The sequence below is a fragment of the Rhamphochromis sp. 'chilingali' genome (genome assembly GCF_963969265.1).
Source record: "Rhamphochromis sp. 'chilingali' genome assembly, chromosome: 8".
In the NCBI taxonomy this organism is placed as follows: Eukaryota; Metazoa; Chordata; class Actinopteri; order Cichliformes; family Cichlidae; genus Rhamphochromis; species Rhamphochromis sp. 'chilingali'.
Window position 1 is genome coordinate 14,026,623 of NC_137935.1, and position 15,324 is coordinate 14,041,946.

A 15,324-nucleotide genomic window follows, 5' to 3' on the forward strand; every position below is an offset into this window, starting at 1 on the left:
TTGGTGAATGCAGAGCAGGCGAGACAGCAGGGAGCCTGGGTCGTGTCTAAATAGCAACAATCGGATAATTTAATTCAATTCAAGCTTTGATTGCAGAAGCAGGAAAGGACTACTGAAAGATTACTTTCATGTTGACTTTTGCCATTATTGTAATTACATCTCCATGTCCAGAAAGCATTTAGTCTTTAAACCTTCAATAAGCCTTATTTTAAAATGGAATCACTTGCTGTTTGAAGATTTGTGACTTGGCTCACAGCTATGGACCTGCAGTAGATTTATTTTATTATATAACATATATCATCATATTACTTTTTACATTTATCCAGATTTCTGCAAACATGTTGAGACAACATAATCCAATTGTCCTCTCCTTCATAGGTCATCCAGTTGTTTCTTCTCCTCTTCTCAAAATGAGCTCCTGGGTGGTGAACAGGAAAGGAGAGCCGCAGTACCGACGGCACTTCTTGGCAGACAATAGCATTTTTCACGGTAAATATCAAATAGAAACATACACAATATTCTGACACCTGCATGTCTTGAGAATGGACACTAGAGGGAGATGCATTGCCAAAAAAAGTGCTTCAAGTAATATCAGACTAGAATCAGACTGCAAAGCCAATACAACAAAACCTCCCTATTATTGTGTAAAAAAAGACAGCTGCAAGCAACTGACTCAGTGCATAACATACATGGAAAAACTGTTCATAGATGTTTGTGTTGGCAGGTTATTGGACTTTCTTTTATTGCTTTCTTTCTTTTATTGATGAAAAGCATCTCTTTGCCTTCCATGAATTTCTCACCATGGAAAAGAGTACCTGTGAAGTTAAAACAAGATATCTCTTATCTGTTTCTCACATTTCCATCAGTACAAGGTAATGTGTTTATGAAGCTGTTACCAAAGCAATGATTTTCAAACCATTTAATAATATACATAATTGGAATGATCACAGAGACAACATATCAAATGTTGAAACTGACTGATATGTTGTAACTGCTTGTGTTTTTAAAACATATATTTTTGACGACAGTAACATTTTTCGAAGATGTTGGGACAATGGCAACAAGGGATCATAAAATAATAATTTGAATAATTTGACTACTGATTAGGTTAATTTGTAAGAGTACAGAGGGGAGAGGTCTAGAATTCATAGAGAATCTAGACTTTTTTCAAATAAAAGTAGGCAGGGAGTCACCATTCTGAAACTTTGCATGGGATAAAATGCAAGAAAATTCAAGAATTACAGATTTTTTAAAATGTTTTTATTTTTTATTTTTATTTTTTTATGGTCAACGTAAGCAAAATGGAAGATATTTGGGGATAAAAATATCTGGACACAGTGTCACCAAAGCAAATGTCTGTATAAGAAGCAATATGGAAAAAAATAGATGGAATATTTGTGACATTTGGGCACTCGGCATGTGCATGGACTTGGGAAGTGATTGCCAGAGAACACAGTTCATTCCTCCCTCCACAATTAAAACTGCCACTCAGACCTTATATGTGCAACATCCAGAGTTGAAAACGTATTCTGTTCTTTGATGCATTGAAATTATTTTTGGAAATCATAGAGGCTACAGCGAAGAAGACCGATCCAGATTATTAGCAGCTAATACCTGCTTGACTGAACGAGAGTGCACTGGTATCTTTAGCATGGGTACCCCTTATCTGTCGTGAAGGTACCATCATGCCGGACAATATATACAGGTTTTGGAGCATTTCTTTCTTTCTTTCTTTCTTTCTTTCTTTCTTTCTTTCTTTCTTTCTTTCTTTCTTTCTTTCTTTCTTTCTTTCTTTCTTTCTTTCTTTCTTTCTTTCTTTCTTTCTTTCTTTCTTTCTTTCTTTCTTCTGTTACCTTTGTTATATCAAACTATATCATTCAAACAACAGCATGGCATTGTAGTGAAAGAATCTAGGTTCTAAACTGATCTGCCTCCAGTCCAGACCTGACACCCACCCAAATTTTGTCATATTGCTGTAAAATGACAAAAAAATTGACTACTGAAAAAATTACTGCTGAAATGCATTGCTTTTAAAACTCCAACAGTTCATCTCCTCACCACCCAAGCATTTACAGCTTTTTGTTAAAAGAAGAGGTGCTGAAACACAGTGATGTTAAAAATACCCCTGTCATCACATTCAAAATGACAAAACAGTCAGTTTTCAACATTTATATATTACATTAATAGTATTTTCAAGTAAAGGGGGTTGAAATTATTTGGACATCACTGCATTTTATTTTTTATTAACACTACAGCTTCTTTGGAAATGCCATACTTTTCTTTTTTGTAATACACATCATCTGAAATGTTGAGAGACTTTACTGTTTACGTTAGATATAATCTAAGTCGGTTTTTCCTTACAGTTTTTCTTAATCTGAACTAAATCCAGACATGCAGTTGCATCAGTTTGATCTTGATCTCTGCACTGACAGCTCTGTCAGAAAAATCCATGAAAAATCTCTGATGGGTTGGTTTGCTTCTGAGTTTGACACACCTACAGCCGACAAACCATTTACAGCCTCACCTTGACAAACTGCCTCCCGACTCTCCATCCTACTTCGGTAGACTGTGTGCTATGCTTTGGCTGTACCGTTTCTTGTCAGTGAACTGTAGTAGAAAACAAGCATGACTGCTTCAGTGCTCTTCTGTGGATGATGGACTGAGCTGACTGACACAGAGGGAAAACACAATTACTTGTTTTCCCATCTGTTATGCTTAGAAATCACCATGTGTATGAAATTTCAGACAATTTCTGGCCATGTATTTATAATTTGTATATATAATTTCTCTGAGGATGAAGTTGCCTTTTCTTTTAGAATCTGGGAGCTATTAATGTTGGGAAAATGAAAAAAGTGTAGCCTGCTGAGCACAAAATGAGGATGCATTTTCAGTGAGTGCTAACCAATTTAAAAAAAAAGAAAGAAAAGATACTAATCTTTTAACTGTTGTCTAAGCTGTTGTGTCATTTTAAGAGGTGAAAAAGGAAGAAAAATCAAACAAGCTGTATGAAATATCTGCTGCATCATTTCTGGAGTTTCTATGTTTCCATTAATGTCCTTGACATGTTTGTCCTTTACTGTCAGAGCATATTTATTTCCCTTTTCACTTCTTCACTCTGCCTCTTTTGCTTCTTCCAAGTTGCTTGCAGCCTTGTGAATTATCAAGTTGGCTGATTTTGTTTTTTGTCTGATCATGATATATAAACTAGACACTGCCAGGTGTTTTGGGCTGGGCCCATTAACTGTCTCTGATCAGGCAAGTGTGGATGAAGAGATGTTTGTGTTTAAATCAGAGTCACCAATTACCTTCTAATACCCAGGATGATAATGGACAACATACAGTCATGCAACACTAAACTGAGGGCGACACGTGTTCAGACATGCATTTTTGTTTCTTCAGACAGCACTAATCGATTTGGTAACCTCTGCCTCTGGCTCCCAGTGTTTGAACACTGCGCGTCTGTGTGTCTGCTCGGTCATTCCGAAATTGTCTCTCGCAGTCCTAAATGAAATGGCTTTAACGAGGACCAGTGGACGAAACTAATCTATGAGATTCAGACTGAGTAAACTTTCATTAGGGAAATGACTCTACTGGGATGATACGCCCCCGGCTGGACACACACATAAAAACGCTCACACGCAATTTAAACGCTAAAAAAAACCTACCTATTCATTAATGTTTACACGGGACTTGCTCTGCCTCTGTCGCTCTCTCTGGGGAACCAATATGTCCCAATGTGTTTATTGCATTCCTATTATTTCACGAAGCCTGCTTCCTGTTGTGTCTTGGAGTAAGCATGGAAAGAGACAGGCAATGTAAAGTGGGTCATAGCGCTGGCATCGCTGCGCAATTGTGCCGTATTTGTTGTTGTTGTTTTTATCGTTTAAGACTACAATCAATCACTGACCAAAAAAATATGCTTGTAACAAAACAAACGGATGTTGCACGAGCTGATTTTGGTGAGGAATTTAAACTGTCGTCAAGCAGCTGATCCACGCAAAAAAACAACAACCAAAAACTGGCGAAAATGTCCAAATGACCAACTCGAGTGGCTAAAGCCAACGCGCTGTGCGCTATCATTCACGTTCATTCATTCCACGCCAGTCTTGAGCTCTCGCTCATTAACATCCACTCTCCGCCAAACCCATCGAGCGTGTGAGAAATCGGCTTATCGTTTTGCTCCTGTGTTGCGCCTGGTGAGAGGAGAGGATGTGCGCGCACAGGCTGTGGATGTGAGCTTTGGTGATTTGTGAATCCACTCTGCAGACAGTACAGGGAGGCAGGTACTGAGGAGCAGTTTGCTTCTGGGGCTTGTTTTTTGGATTCTTAAAACAAGTGTCACTTTATGATTATGACGCGCTTATTGTGAACAGTCTAGTCATCATGGAGAAATGGACTAATCGGATACTTTTTGATGGCATCTTGGCATTTCAAACCGCCACAACTAGGGAATAAAATGATGCCCGAAGCGCATGGAGGGATTTTGTGAGACCAACAACTTCAGTCCTAAATGGCAGAGCTTGAAGTTTGCAGAAATCTTAGTTTGGAGAGGGGTAAGTGATCATTTTCAGCACTTGGACATTGTGGTTATTTGGTATATCTGTCTCACAGAAGACAGTGCGGTGCACACATTCCTTCGCGTGCGCACCAGCCTACATCGCAAGAAGGCTGGAGCGTAATATCTCCACTGCGCTTGTTGTGGGGAATTATCATCACCCACTCTGCTACAAACGCTGGAATAAGGAACCTAATCGCGTTGTCATTTGCATGAGGGATTCATTAGGCAGTATTTAGGCTGATGTTTATTGGCGTTTCAAATACAGAAAGAATTCATTACACTCGGGGCAATATTTTAATTTTAATTTGTAAACTGCTGAGCGTTTATGTCAGCTTATATGAGAAATGTTGATGAGGAGCAGCAGCGGGAAACTGTCCCTGGTGCTGAAAATGCCCCTTTGTACGTGTCACTAGGGGGCAGAAAACCCCCTTAATTTCTCGATTGGATAACTCTGCCCTCAGTCCATATAGATCTGCATCCTGTAAGATCTGGATCTTCTGCACTGTTACAGAAATCTAACCATATCTGCGATGTTCACAAGTTCTGTCAGTACAATCCTTGGTGAGAACATGTCTCAGAAACTGACACACCACATAGCATTACCACATGCCATAGCTCAGTAAAAGAGGTGGGCTTGATTGTCGGTGGCATCAAGAGAAATAGGATCATTTTGAAAATCAGGCAGGGGATGTTAAGCGCCATACAATGTGGCAGAGCTGTGAATTGAGTCTTGATGGTCAAATTGAAGCCCTAACAGTCCCCGGGCTATTACAGCAGCCCTTTTATGATGTTGAAAATATGGAGAATCCTTGGCACTTAAAAGCAGAATACGTCAAGCTTTCAGCCCCCGCCACCACCCCTTGCAGTGCCAGGGTTTGTGTGTTTTTCTTTCTCATTTTGGGGTTTTAGAGGGAGGGCCCTGCCAACCTTGGACATGACACTAGCGCTTTATTCGTTTTGAACAACTCTTGTGCTTCATGGACAATCTGCTCTTGCTGTGAGAGAAACTGAACAAAAAATGAAAGGAAGAGGAAGGTATGGAGGAGCATGTATAGATACTAATCTCCTCCACATGGAGGAAATGGCTTTTCCATGTAAAATGTGTTTTTCCTCATGTGTCTCTCCTGCACTGATGATGATGATGAATCACAGCACGTTCCCCCTGTCTTCTCTCTACCGTCATCTTTGTTTCTGCCTCTTCCTTTTTTGTAGCTTCGGGGCAGAAACAGCAAGCAGACACCAGGAAGAAACTCTCCCAGTCCTTTAGATCTTCTCTGTTCTCCAAAAGTATTTCTCTTCTCTTCTCTTCTCTTCTCTTCTCTTCTCTTCTCTTCTCTTCTCTTCTCTTCTCTTCTCTTCTCTTCTCTTCTCTTCTCTTCTCTTCTCTTCTCTTCTCTTCTCTTCTGACAGAAATGAAATAAATATGATACCACCAATCTCGTCCAATTTTAAATAGGCAATTTTTCAATAAGGTATAAAGTATATATAATATGATACTGAAACACGGTACTGCTGGAAAAAGGACCCATGTCTCTTTAGCTGTTCCACTGCATAGGTGCTTCCAGTGTATTCAGTTTAGCAATAATCAGTTTCCTGTTTATTAGTAATGTTCTTTCCTTTTCTTCTTTCTCCAAAAGGATCTTCTTTTTTTATTTATATGAAGTAAAATTTAATTGCTGCTGGGTTAATTTATCAGCCTGTGTGCTGACATAGCAACTGGCACATCACATCTGTTCTTGCCTTGGATTTTAAAAAAATCCAACTCCTTAAACCTACTGGGGTTCTTTTGGTAATTGTCAGCATGAATCTGCAGCCAGGCAACGCATTTACCACACCGTATTAGCGTTTTAAGTGGGAAATAGAAAGGAAATTATCCATAAATACAGGCTTTTATTTAATTTCCTTTCATCCCTTCATCCTTTAATGAGCTACCCAGAGGTCCAGTTTGCTTTTATTCAACACTTTTCGGCCTCCCTGATAAGAAGCAGAAGGCAGGCAATCATATCTTCTCTCAAATATTTTTTGGGAAACTGTTGAGATCACACAGGTTTTTATGGCAGTCTGGCTCTGCTAGAGATACCACATCTTAATCATCCTTCCTGGCATTGGGAAGAAGAAAGAAGAAGCTCAATCACTGCACGAACAGCCAACAATCGTACACCAAATGTATACATAAAAAGCGCATTGACACACATGCAGGGTTCAGTTCCCGCCTTTGAAGTCACTCCTCCTCCGCTCGGGGACCCCCTGTATCAGCTTTGGCAAATGCATTATCATGCCGCAGTTGTCGTGTGTTTATTTTTATTCCGGAGTTGCTCCACACTGCACCCGAGGGAACCTGGAAACCCATTTGTAGCACTGGCAGTGTGAGCATTGCCCTAAGAGCTCTTAATTAGGTGGAGTAAGTGACTGCGACATAAGAGTGAGTGTGTATTCTTTTATGTTGCTAACAAGAAGCCTTACCAAGTGTTCTTAACTCTACCCTAGAACTTTTGTGTAATGACTTTGTTTTAAAATGAATTTTATTTGAAAGTACACTCCAGATCCTAGTTAAAACCTATTGGCACCATGTTGCTGTCAAATATAAAGCACTGGAGTTATACAAATGATTAGTACAGCAGATTATTATCTTGGCAGCCATTTATTTGTGACAAGTCGATTCGTTTTAGTGCCATTAACAACCTATATATAGGCAGGAAATGTAGACATAAATACATGCCCAGAATTTTAACATTAGTGTGGGCTGTTTTATTAGAAAATGCAGCCAGCCATACTATACATTGCAATCGTGGCTCAAGAGTTGGCAGTTCGTCTTGTAATCGGAAGGTTGCCGGTTCGAGCCCCAGTTTGGACAGTCTCGGTCGTTGTGTCCTTGGGCAAGACACTTCACCCACCACCTACTGGTGATGGCCAGAGGGGCCGATGGTGCGATATGGCAGCCTCGCTTCTGTCAGTCTGCCCCAGGGCAGCTGTGGCTACAACTGTAGCTTGCCTCCACCAGTGTGTGAATATGAGAGTGAATGAATAATGGAATTGTAAAGCGCTTTGAGGTTCTCGAAAAGCGCTCTATAAATGCAATCCATTATTATTACTATAGCCACAATCTCAGGCACTGACAGTCAGAGTAAAGTTGCATAATAATATCAGATTTGGAGTCGTACAATCTGAAATCACCATATTGGTGTTGCTTCTGCATCATTATAATGATGATTCAGGAGCATCGTTATTGCTCATTTGGCTCACTGAGCATTTAGTTATCATTAGCCAGGAAGTTAACTAATGCTTTTAAAAACTCTCATTAGCAAGCCAACGCAGGTAACCTAAATTTGGCTTACAGCAAACACAAAATTAATAATATGTTTATTACAGTGAATAAATTAATAAAGAAAAGAGAGTTTAATATACACAAAGAAATATTTCCCCCTTTACCTCCAACAGAGCAATCCTGTCTAATTTCAGACAAACGTTGTTATGAGGCAGGACCGACACCGACACACGGATCTCAGATACATGAATATTATTTGATTGTTTAGCACTGACACAGAAATAAAGTGTGGAAATGGAAAACTAGTAATGTTTTAGCAATATTCATATCATAACATTGTTGTGTAGCCTTGTTGAGCCTGGGCATAATACGATATAGACTAACAAATTAAGCTATTCATTCATTCATTCATTCATTCATTCATTCATTCATTCATTCATTCATTCATTTATGGGTGTGACTTTTTTGATTGTTTTTTCAATTGTGATTTTTCTACCTTTGGATCTTTGGGTTGAAACTAATGAATCAAAACCCTCCATGAATTTAATGCCCTTCCAATGGTGATCTGTTTTTTTGTATACCAGGTGTTTGTGATTGACTCTGGGGCTGAGAGACATTTGTCTGCGTGCAGACTCTTTTTTTAAACTAATTTGAGCTTCTGCTGCAAACTTGTGAGACTGGAGTGGGAGAATTGAAAAATAAATTAAGAAATTTGTATGTAGGCTCTTACATTTTATTTGGTTAAATTCTGCACAATCTGTTCTTTTACTAGCGATAAGAAATTCTTCACAATGTCACATATCTTGCATCCTTGCATTAGTCTTCTTCTGCTTATCCAATTCATAGTTGCAATGGGACTGGAGTCTATCTCAGCTGTCATGGGTAAAAGGTCAGGTACACCCTGGACATGGTGTCTATTGCAGGGCTAAGACAAAGAGACAACTATTCATGTACACATTCAAGCCTACAGCCAGAAAAAAGACACAAATGCAACAATTCAGTGAAACAGAGCCTGAATTAATAGCAAAATATGATTTTTATTGACTTCACTGCAGTTTTGCTGCATGTTCTGACTCATGGGCAGTATGTTTGACACTTCTAATACAGTTCATTCACTGTTTATTCTTAAGTAAAACACTCTTAAGTAAAACACAAAACAAAGTGTTCAAATCAACGCAGATATTAACGTGGCTAATTGTTTATTCTGCTCAAAAGTTTGGGACTGATGCAGTCTAGTTCAAGCTGCCGCATTGTGATGATTACAGAACTAGCCAGTACAGGCACCACACAAGAGGTTATTATCTCAGAATTATGTTAATTATGACTTAGTTTTTAGATTAGGATTATAATTCTGTGGCTTTTTCTGTTTTTACTCCTTTCACAAGAAAATTACGTGCCGTAATTATGTATCATAAATCCATGCTACCACTCCCGTGGTGATGCAGGATAGTCGGTTTAGACTGGTTTGCACCTATATTCAAAACTTACACCTCAGTTATTTTTCCACTGTAGGATAAAATATTTTCTTTTCATATCTTAACAAGGAGTAAGTAGTTTTAGTTTCTGAAGCGCAACCTAACCTTAACCTTAGCGATATTAATATTAGTGTTACAGTTTTTCTCAAATGTTAAAACACAAAAGCCAATCCTGTAACCCAAATGACCAGTAGTCTAAACACATTTACTAAATGTAGCCACCATATTCCAGTACCATAAACACATGTCACATGAAGACACAAGTCACAAAACACAACCCTCTGTACTCATAAATCTAAACACATTTTTCCTTGCTAAAACACATGTTGCAAAACAACTCTGCTCATATCCTCAAATGAAAGCCCATGTGATGCAAAATGCTTGCCACAGTCACCAATCTTTGAACACAGGGAACACACCTGGCGTCATTCACTACACACAATGACTCAAAATTGAAGACACTTGTTGCTAATGCTGTACCCACATGTAAAAGCAAGTTCAGAGTGCACAGTATGCTGAAGGTTCCAAACAAACACAATGGATGAAGGCAGAGTCAGGGGAAGAGGAATTTGATGCAGAGGAGGGAGAAGAGCTGGCCCTGGAAGAAGAGGAGCAGGCCAATGAGGAAGAGGAGTTCAAATGAGAGGAGGAAGAGGAGCGACCAACGAGGAAGAGGAGAAGGCCAACATGGGAGAGGAGAAGGTCCAGGAGGGAGAGCAAGACAACCTCGCACCATCATTACGGACGAGATGCGAGCAACAGCTCAGCGACATGATGCTGCACAGTGATTGTGGTGTGTGTGTGGTGTGAATAACGTAAATAAAAAAACTTCACACCCTGTTCATGTTTTCAAGATTACTGTTGTGTGCAATAGATTCTGTTTTTGCATTGAGTTGTGTTACAGTAGTGTACGTACATGCAGGATTTTCTATAGATTTATACTACTCATATGAAACTCACAAATCTAAATGCCTAATCCTCTGCAGAGATCTACGACGATCCGTTACTGTATAGTTTCTAAAATATGCATTGGCAGTTATGAAACAAAGAACCTTCTCACAAATTGAGCATTGTGTTTTCAATTGTTTTGCTGTAGTGTGTAATGCTGTGTATAGTGTTTATAGTTTTGACAGCTTCGAGCTGCTCTCTTGGTGTGGGAGTTTGAGTTTTGCAGTGGGAAGGTGTGGTTGTGTTTATGTAGCTTTAGAGAAGGGTGTTGTGTTTGGACATTGGGGGACCTGGTGGTAACGTTTGTGACATGTGTTTTAGCATTTGAGAAAAACTGTAGTATGAAATTGCACAATGCAACACTGCTAAACAACAGCGGGGGGCAGTAGATCATAAAACAGCCATATGTCTGCTTTTAGAAGGCAAAATTTTTTTTGTTGAGGTTTGTTTGAACTCTGTTTAGACTTGTGAAAGCATGGATCCATCCTGCCTTGTATTAATGGGTCCGTCTGCTGGTCATGATGTCATAATAAGGAGGCTATTCTTTAGACTCCTTAGTACCAACTGAGTATTCTTGTTGACCATGTCCCTCCCTTTATGAACACAGTGTACCCATCTTCTGCTAGATGCTTCCACCTCACAGTGTCACAAAGCTCAAACAATCTCAAAAGGGTTTCTTGAAGATGACAATGAGTTCGCTGTAGATTTCAGTACTTTTAAAAATACAATGGAGTTTTTTTATGCTGACATTGTGGATCAAACTGTTATTACATAGTTATTTTTTCCCTGAGAATATAGTTATGATGATTTCACATTTATTAATCAGTTTTTCATATTGTGCATTTTAAAATTCTGTGTATGCAGGAATAGAAATGGCAAAGCTCGAATATTTACTTGCATATATTAGCAAATGACTGTTTTGATTTAAAACAGGAACATCAGAAAATGTGTCATGGCTGTGCAGCTTTGCAGTTCTTTAATTAGCGTTTCCTGCATGTGGTCCGCATGTTGTCTCTGCATTCATACAGGTTTCCCCTGTGTGTCTTTTCAATCACACATCAGGTGGATTATACTCCAGCTGTCCCACAGCTAGGAATGTGAGGGTCTGCCTCTCTGTTTTAGCATTGACTGACAAACAGATTCAGGCTATTTACCTGCTTTCCACCTCATACATACTCGGAATGGCTCCAGGCCACCATCACTATGAACAGAAACATGCAACAAGACAAAGTGAATCAATTAAACGCCACATCAGGATTTGTTATCCTAGAAATTATGTTCACCCAGTAATCACATTGTTGGGAAGCTTACTGATGGAGCAGGTGATGGAATTTGGAATTTGCCAAGGCATTAGAAACAGCAGTGTCACAAATGAGCTGGGGGCATTCATCCCACCATGCTATGGCCTGATTTCCAGAAGTCGTCATCTGTCACAGAGCTGTGCGCCTCACTAATTTAATTTCATAAGCTGTTGAATGTCCTGAGAGGAACAGCGAAACAGGATGGAGACTGGATGATATAACGCATGAATATATGTAAGAAGAAGATGTGATGGGATTATATGAAGTTTAATTTGGGGTTTATCATCTTTGATCTATTCTGTTGCAGTGATATGAAGAAAAAACCCCAATCTGCCTGATTATCTAATCTTAGAAACACAGACTGGTTCTTGTGGATGTTATATTCCAAATAAAAATCCTATATAATATTATATTACATACAGCATAAAGAAAATTGCATACAAGGAATAAGAAAAAATACCTCCAGAAATAATATTCTGTGAAACACTGAAAACTGGCATGAGGACTTTCACCTTTCTTGAGATTTGGATCCATCAAAGGGAAACTCCTCGCCTCACATATATATTTATTTATATGTTACATTTCAATCTGATTTCAACTTCTGTACAATGCAGTTTTACAATTTTGGAAAGGGACTTCAAAACTCTTTCTTTTCACTGACTTGTGTCAAAGAAAGATTAAATATTTGGTTGTAGTGGAAAAAAGTAAATATATTCAGTTAACACAATGCGCCTTTAAAAAAACAACTTTACTTTAAAATTATATTAACATGTAACAAAAAGTGAATTTGAATTATTAATTAACTGTTGCAACCAACTGGCTCTGAAAACTTGGCGAGCAGACATGGTCACCATGGAGATCCACCATGGTCTCTTGGACCTTAGGATTCAGCTGGAAGCCCTTCTCCTTGTCAAAGTAGTCCAAGCATTGGTACATTGGTTCTTCCCAACAGAGGTTTTGCAGCCTCAGCAGAAACACGAGCAGAAAGAACCACAGGATCCCCTTCTGCAATGACCACAGTGTAACGTTCACAACTGCATTAGTGCCAGTGGTGCTGTACACAGACACAGGACAGTCAGCAAGCAGTAAAGGACAGCATGACTTTCTTGTACTTAAAGAGCTCCTTGCTGTACCTCCTCTCCTCCTCAGCCCTTCATGATTGCAGGCACAGATGATCCCATTCAGCTTTGATCTGTTAAACTTGTGGCTAGAATGAATCTTCTGACTGTTTTTTGAACAGTGTCTGAAGCAGCTCTCCTCACTACATTTCCAAAGTTGTGTTTCTAATGATAAATTAACAACTAGCATTTCATCTCCAAACAGCTATAGTTCATGCATGCGGAGGTGTGACATTAAGCATGGTATGAATTCCTTTCTCAAGCTTTTTTGTCCAATCTTCAAGGAGACAGTGACCAATAACGAATCCTATTATCTCTGTATTTGAGCATTTTTTGCATCTGGCCTCTCTTCATCACAGCATGCTCTTCTTGTCTTAAGTGCAGCTGTTCTGAACAAACTGTAAGTGCTAGAAAAGAGACGCATCAGTCCAAGACTCCTCTGCTCAAGGGTAAAAAGAGAGAGAGAGAAAAAAGCTGTACTTTAGTATAGCCTGAAAGACCCAAGCTATCCCTGACTGCAGCCATTCATATCCTCGAGCTATTCTATAGCTTATTGAGTTTGATTTTAACACCAATTTAGGGTATGAAAAACAACACATGAGCACATTAATTAAATGACATTATAGTCCTTTTTTACAGCATTATGTTACTCTTAACAAATGGCATCTTTCATCGCCTGATCAAATAAATTTTAATGAGAGAAGAGGACTTTACCCCCAGGAGGGGGCTTGTGTATAATAGCAGAGCATTTAGTGCAAGATAGACAGATGTGCCATCTCTGAGTTTTCCTGTTGTACTCACATCCCCACACACACTCCTCCCACATGCCAGCCCATTAAATCTTACTTTTGGTAATGCATTATCATGAATGTTATGTCATCATTCTTATCCCTGCATCCCGCTAGTTGACCTTAATGAACCCTGCCGATACAGAGACAGAAATCTGCACTATCCTCCTCCCATGCTCTTCATAATCACTCCATAAACTGCACAACAATACAAATCTGTGCGTCAGAGTAGCATGTTGGCAGCCACAGTCACACAGCTGCACATGTTCTGAAAGACCTGCGAACATCAGAGAGAGGTGGATGGGAAGAGCGGGAGTGGTGAACAGATGACCAACCGAAAGGTGGAAATGTGTATTTTTAGAGAGAGAGAAGGCTGTCAGATGAAGGTGACGCTACAGATCAGAGCACACCACAGAGGAAGATGAACAGCAGGAGTGTTGGTGTGCTTGCTTCTTGTTTTGAGTGTGGAGGCTTACTGTCTGGAGAGAGTGCGCGCTGTCCGTCAAGCCTAATTTGAGGAAAAGCGCAAGTGGTTTTCAGAGGGTTTAGCTACAGGTAAAAGCTGAGTGTGTTTCATACTGGGACTGAGCCGAGGCACACTCCTACAGGCGAATTTGGATTTTTTTTGCCGAGGAAATGGAGGAAATTTGTTCACTTTTTGGTCCAACTTCTTTGTCTGCTCATAAAGTACAATCCACCTTTATTCACGGTCCTGCTGAAAAGTCTGCTGCGTTAACAGTAGCGACCCTTTTGGCGCGTAACATATACCACATTGGTGGCACCGTGGCTGTACCACAGAAATGCAGGCTTACACAGACTGGTAAGTTGATGTCTGTGATGTCTGTGTGATTTAGGTATGTGTATGGATCGAGTCAATAATGCAGACTGAAGCAAACAAATAGAGCTGACTGGATTTTCATCATCCTTTGCTGACTTTTTTATATTTAAATTGATATATGTTGTGAAAAACTGGTATCTTCGTGTTTCTGTACAGGTTTTCTAAAACTGCGCATGAAGACAAACATATTGCATATTGAACACATCACATCCTGGTGCTATTCATAGCACAGGAGCAGAGCAGGAGCTCATGTTTATGCAATGGAATATCCCCAGAATAATCAAATTGCTCACTTTCAGCTACCATAACTTTGAACCAGCAGAAGAGCCCTCATGAGGAAAGATTTGTCTAGTTTGTGTGTTGATTTCTGCATATTTTGTCTCACATTGTAATGCTGCGTAAATATAATTCATTTTGTCCTTTGGACAGCCAATCAACCGAGACCGATTCACATCTTGAATCAACTTGCATACACAAAACAAAACCTGCAGGTCATGAAAGCTATCGGGCAGAAGTCTCCATTCGGACAGCTTTATTCTTGTCTAAATGCTGCATTTGTTTTTCAGTAGTCAAACTGGCTCAGATAGTTTGAGTGTTGGTGCCTTATGCCACATGAATAGTGCATGAAGTATCAGGCAGATGCTGGTGAATATGAATTTATGTAGTTATGAATAAATTATGATAAATCTGTGGACTGTTGTCCATTCTAGTCGTCACCCTTAGACCAAATCTTAACAGAGATCTCATGTAGGGCCATACTAGAATTGAAATATTAGCCTGAGTAGATTAGACAGTCAAATGAGGCCACGGCTGATAAGAATCTCACATCAGTGTTGAGATTAAAAAAATGACAGTTACGATTGAAAAAGATTAATGAAAGCTGTTGTAGCTGATAATCAAATACCAGGTATTATGTGTTTGCAATTCCAGGCCTTATAATATGGATCTAAGTAAGAACAGGCTTTGTTCATCAGGTTATCACAGAGGCGTCTTCATCACCTACCCCATTAAAATATGTTTGAATTTCCTTGGC

The 15,324-nt window shown here is 39.4% G+C and overlaps 1 protein-coding gene across 4 annotated transcripts in view; it reads left to right on the forward strand.

Moving 5' to 3' along the window:
• plch1 (phospholipase C, eta 1) overlaps positions 1–15,324 on the forward strand; it is a 75,199-nt gene that overhangs the window by 10,145 nt on the left and 49,730 nt on the right. For 3 of the 4 annotated variants that reach the window (XM_080888223.1, XM_080888222.1, XM_080888224.1), the window contains exon 2: positions 379–489. The exons of the other annotated variant lie outside the window; for it this stretch is intronic. In XM_080888223.1, coding sequence (XP_080744349.1) covers positions 411–489 — 79 coding nt within the window. In that variant the 5' untranslated portion in view covers positions 379–410. The remainder of the gene's footprint in view (positions 1–378; positions 490–15,324) is intronic. 4 annotated transcript variants of the gene reach the window in all.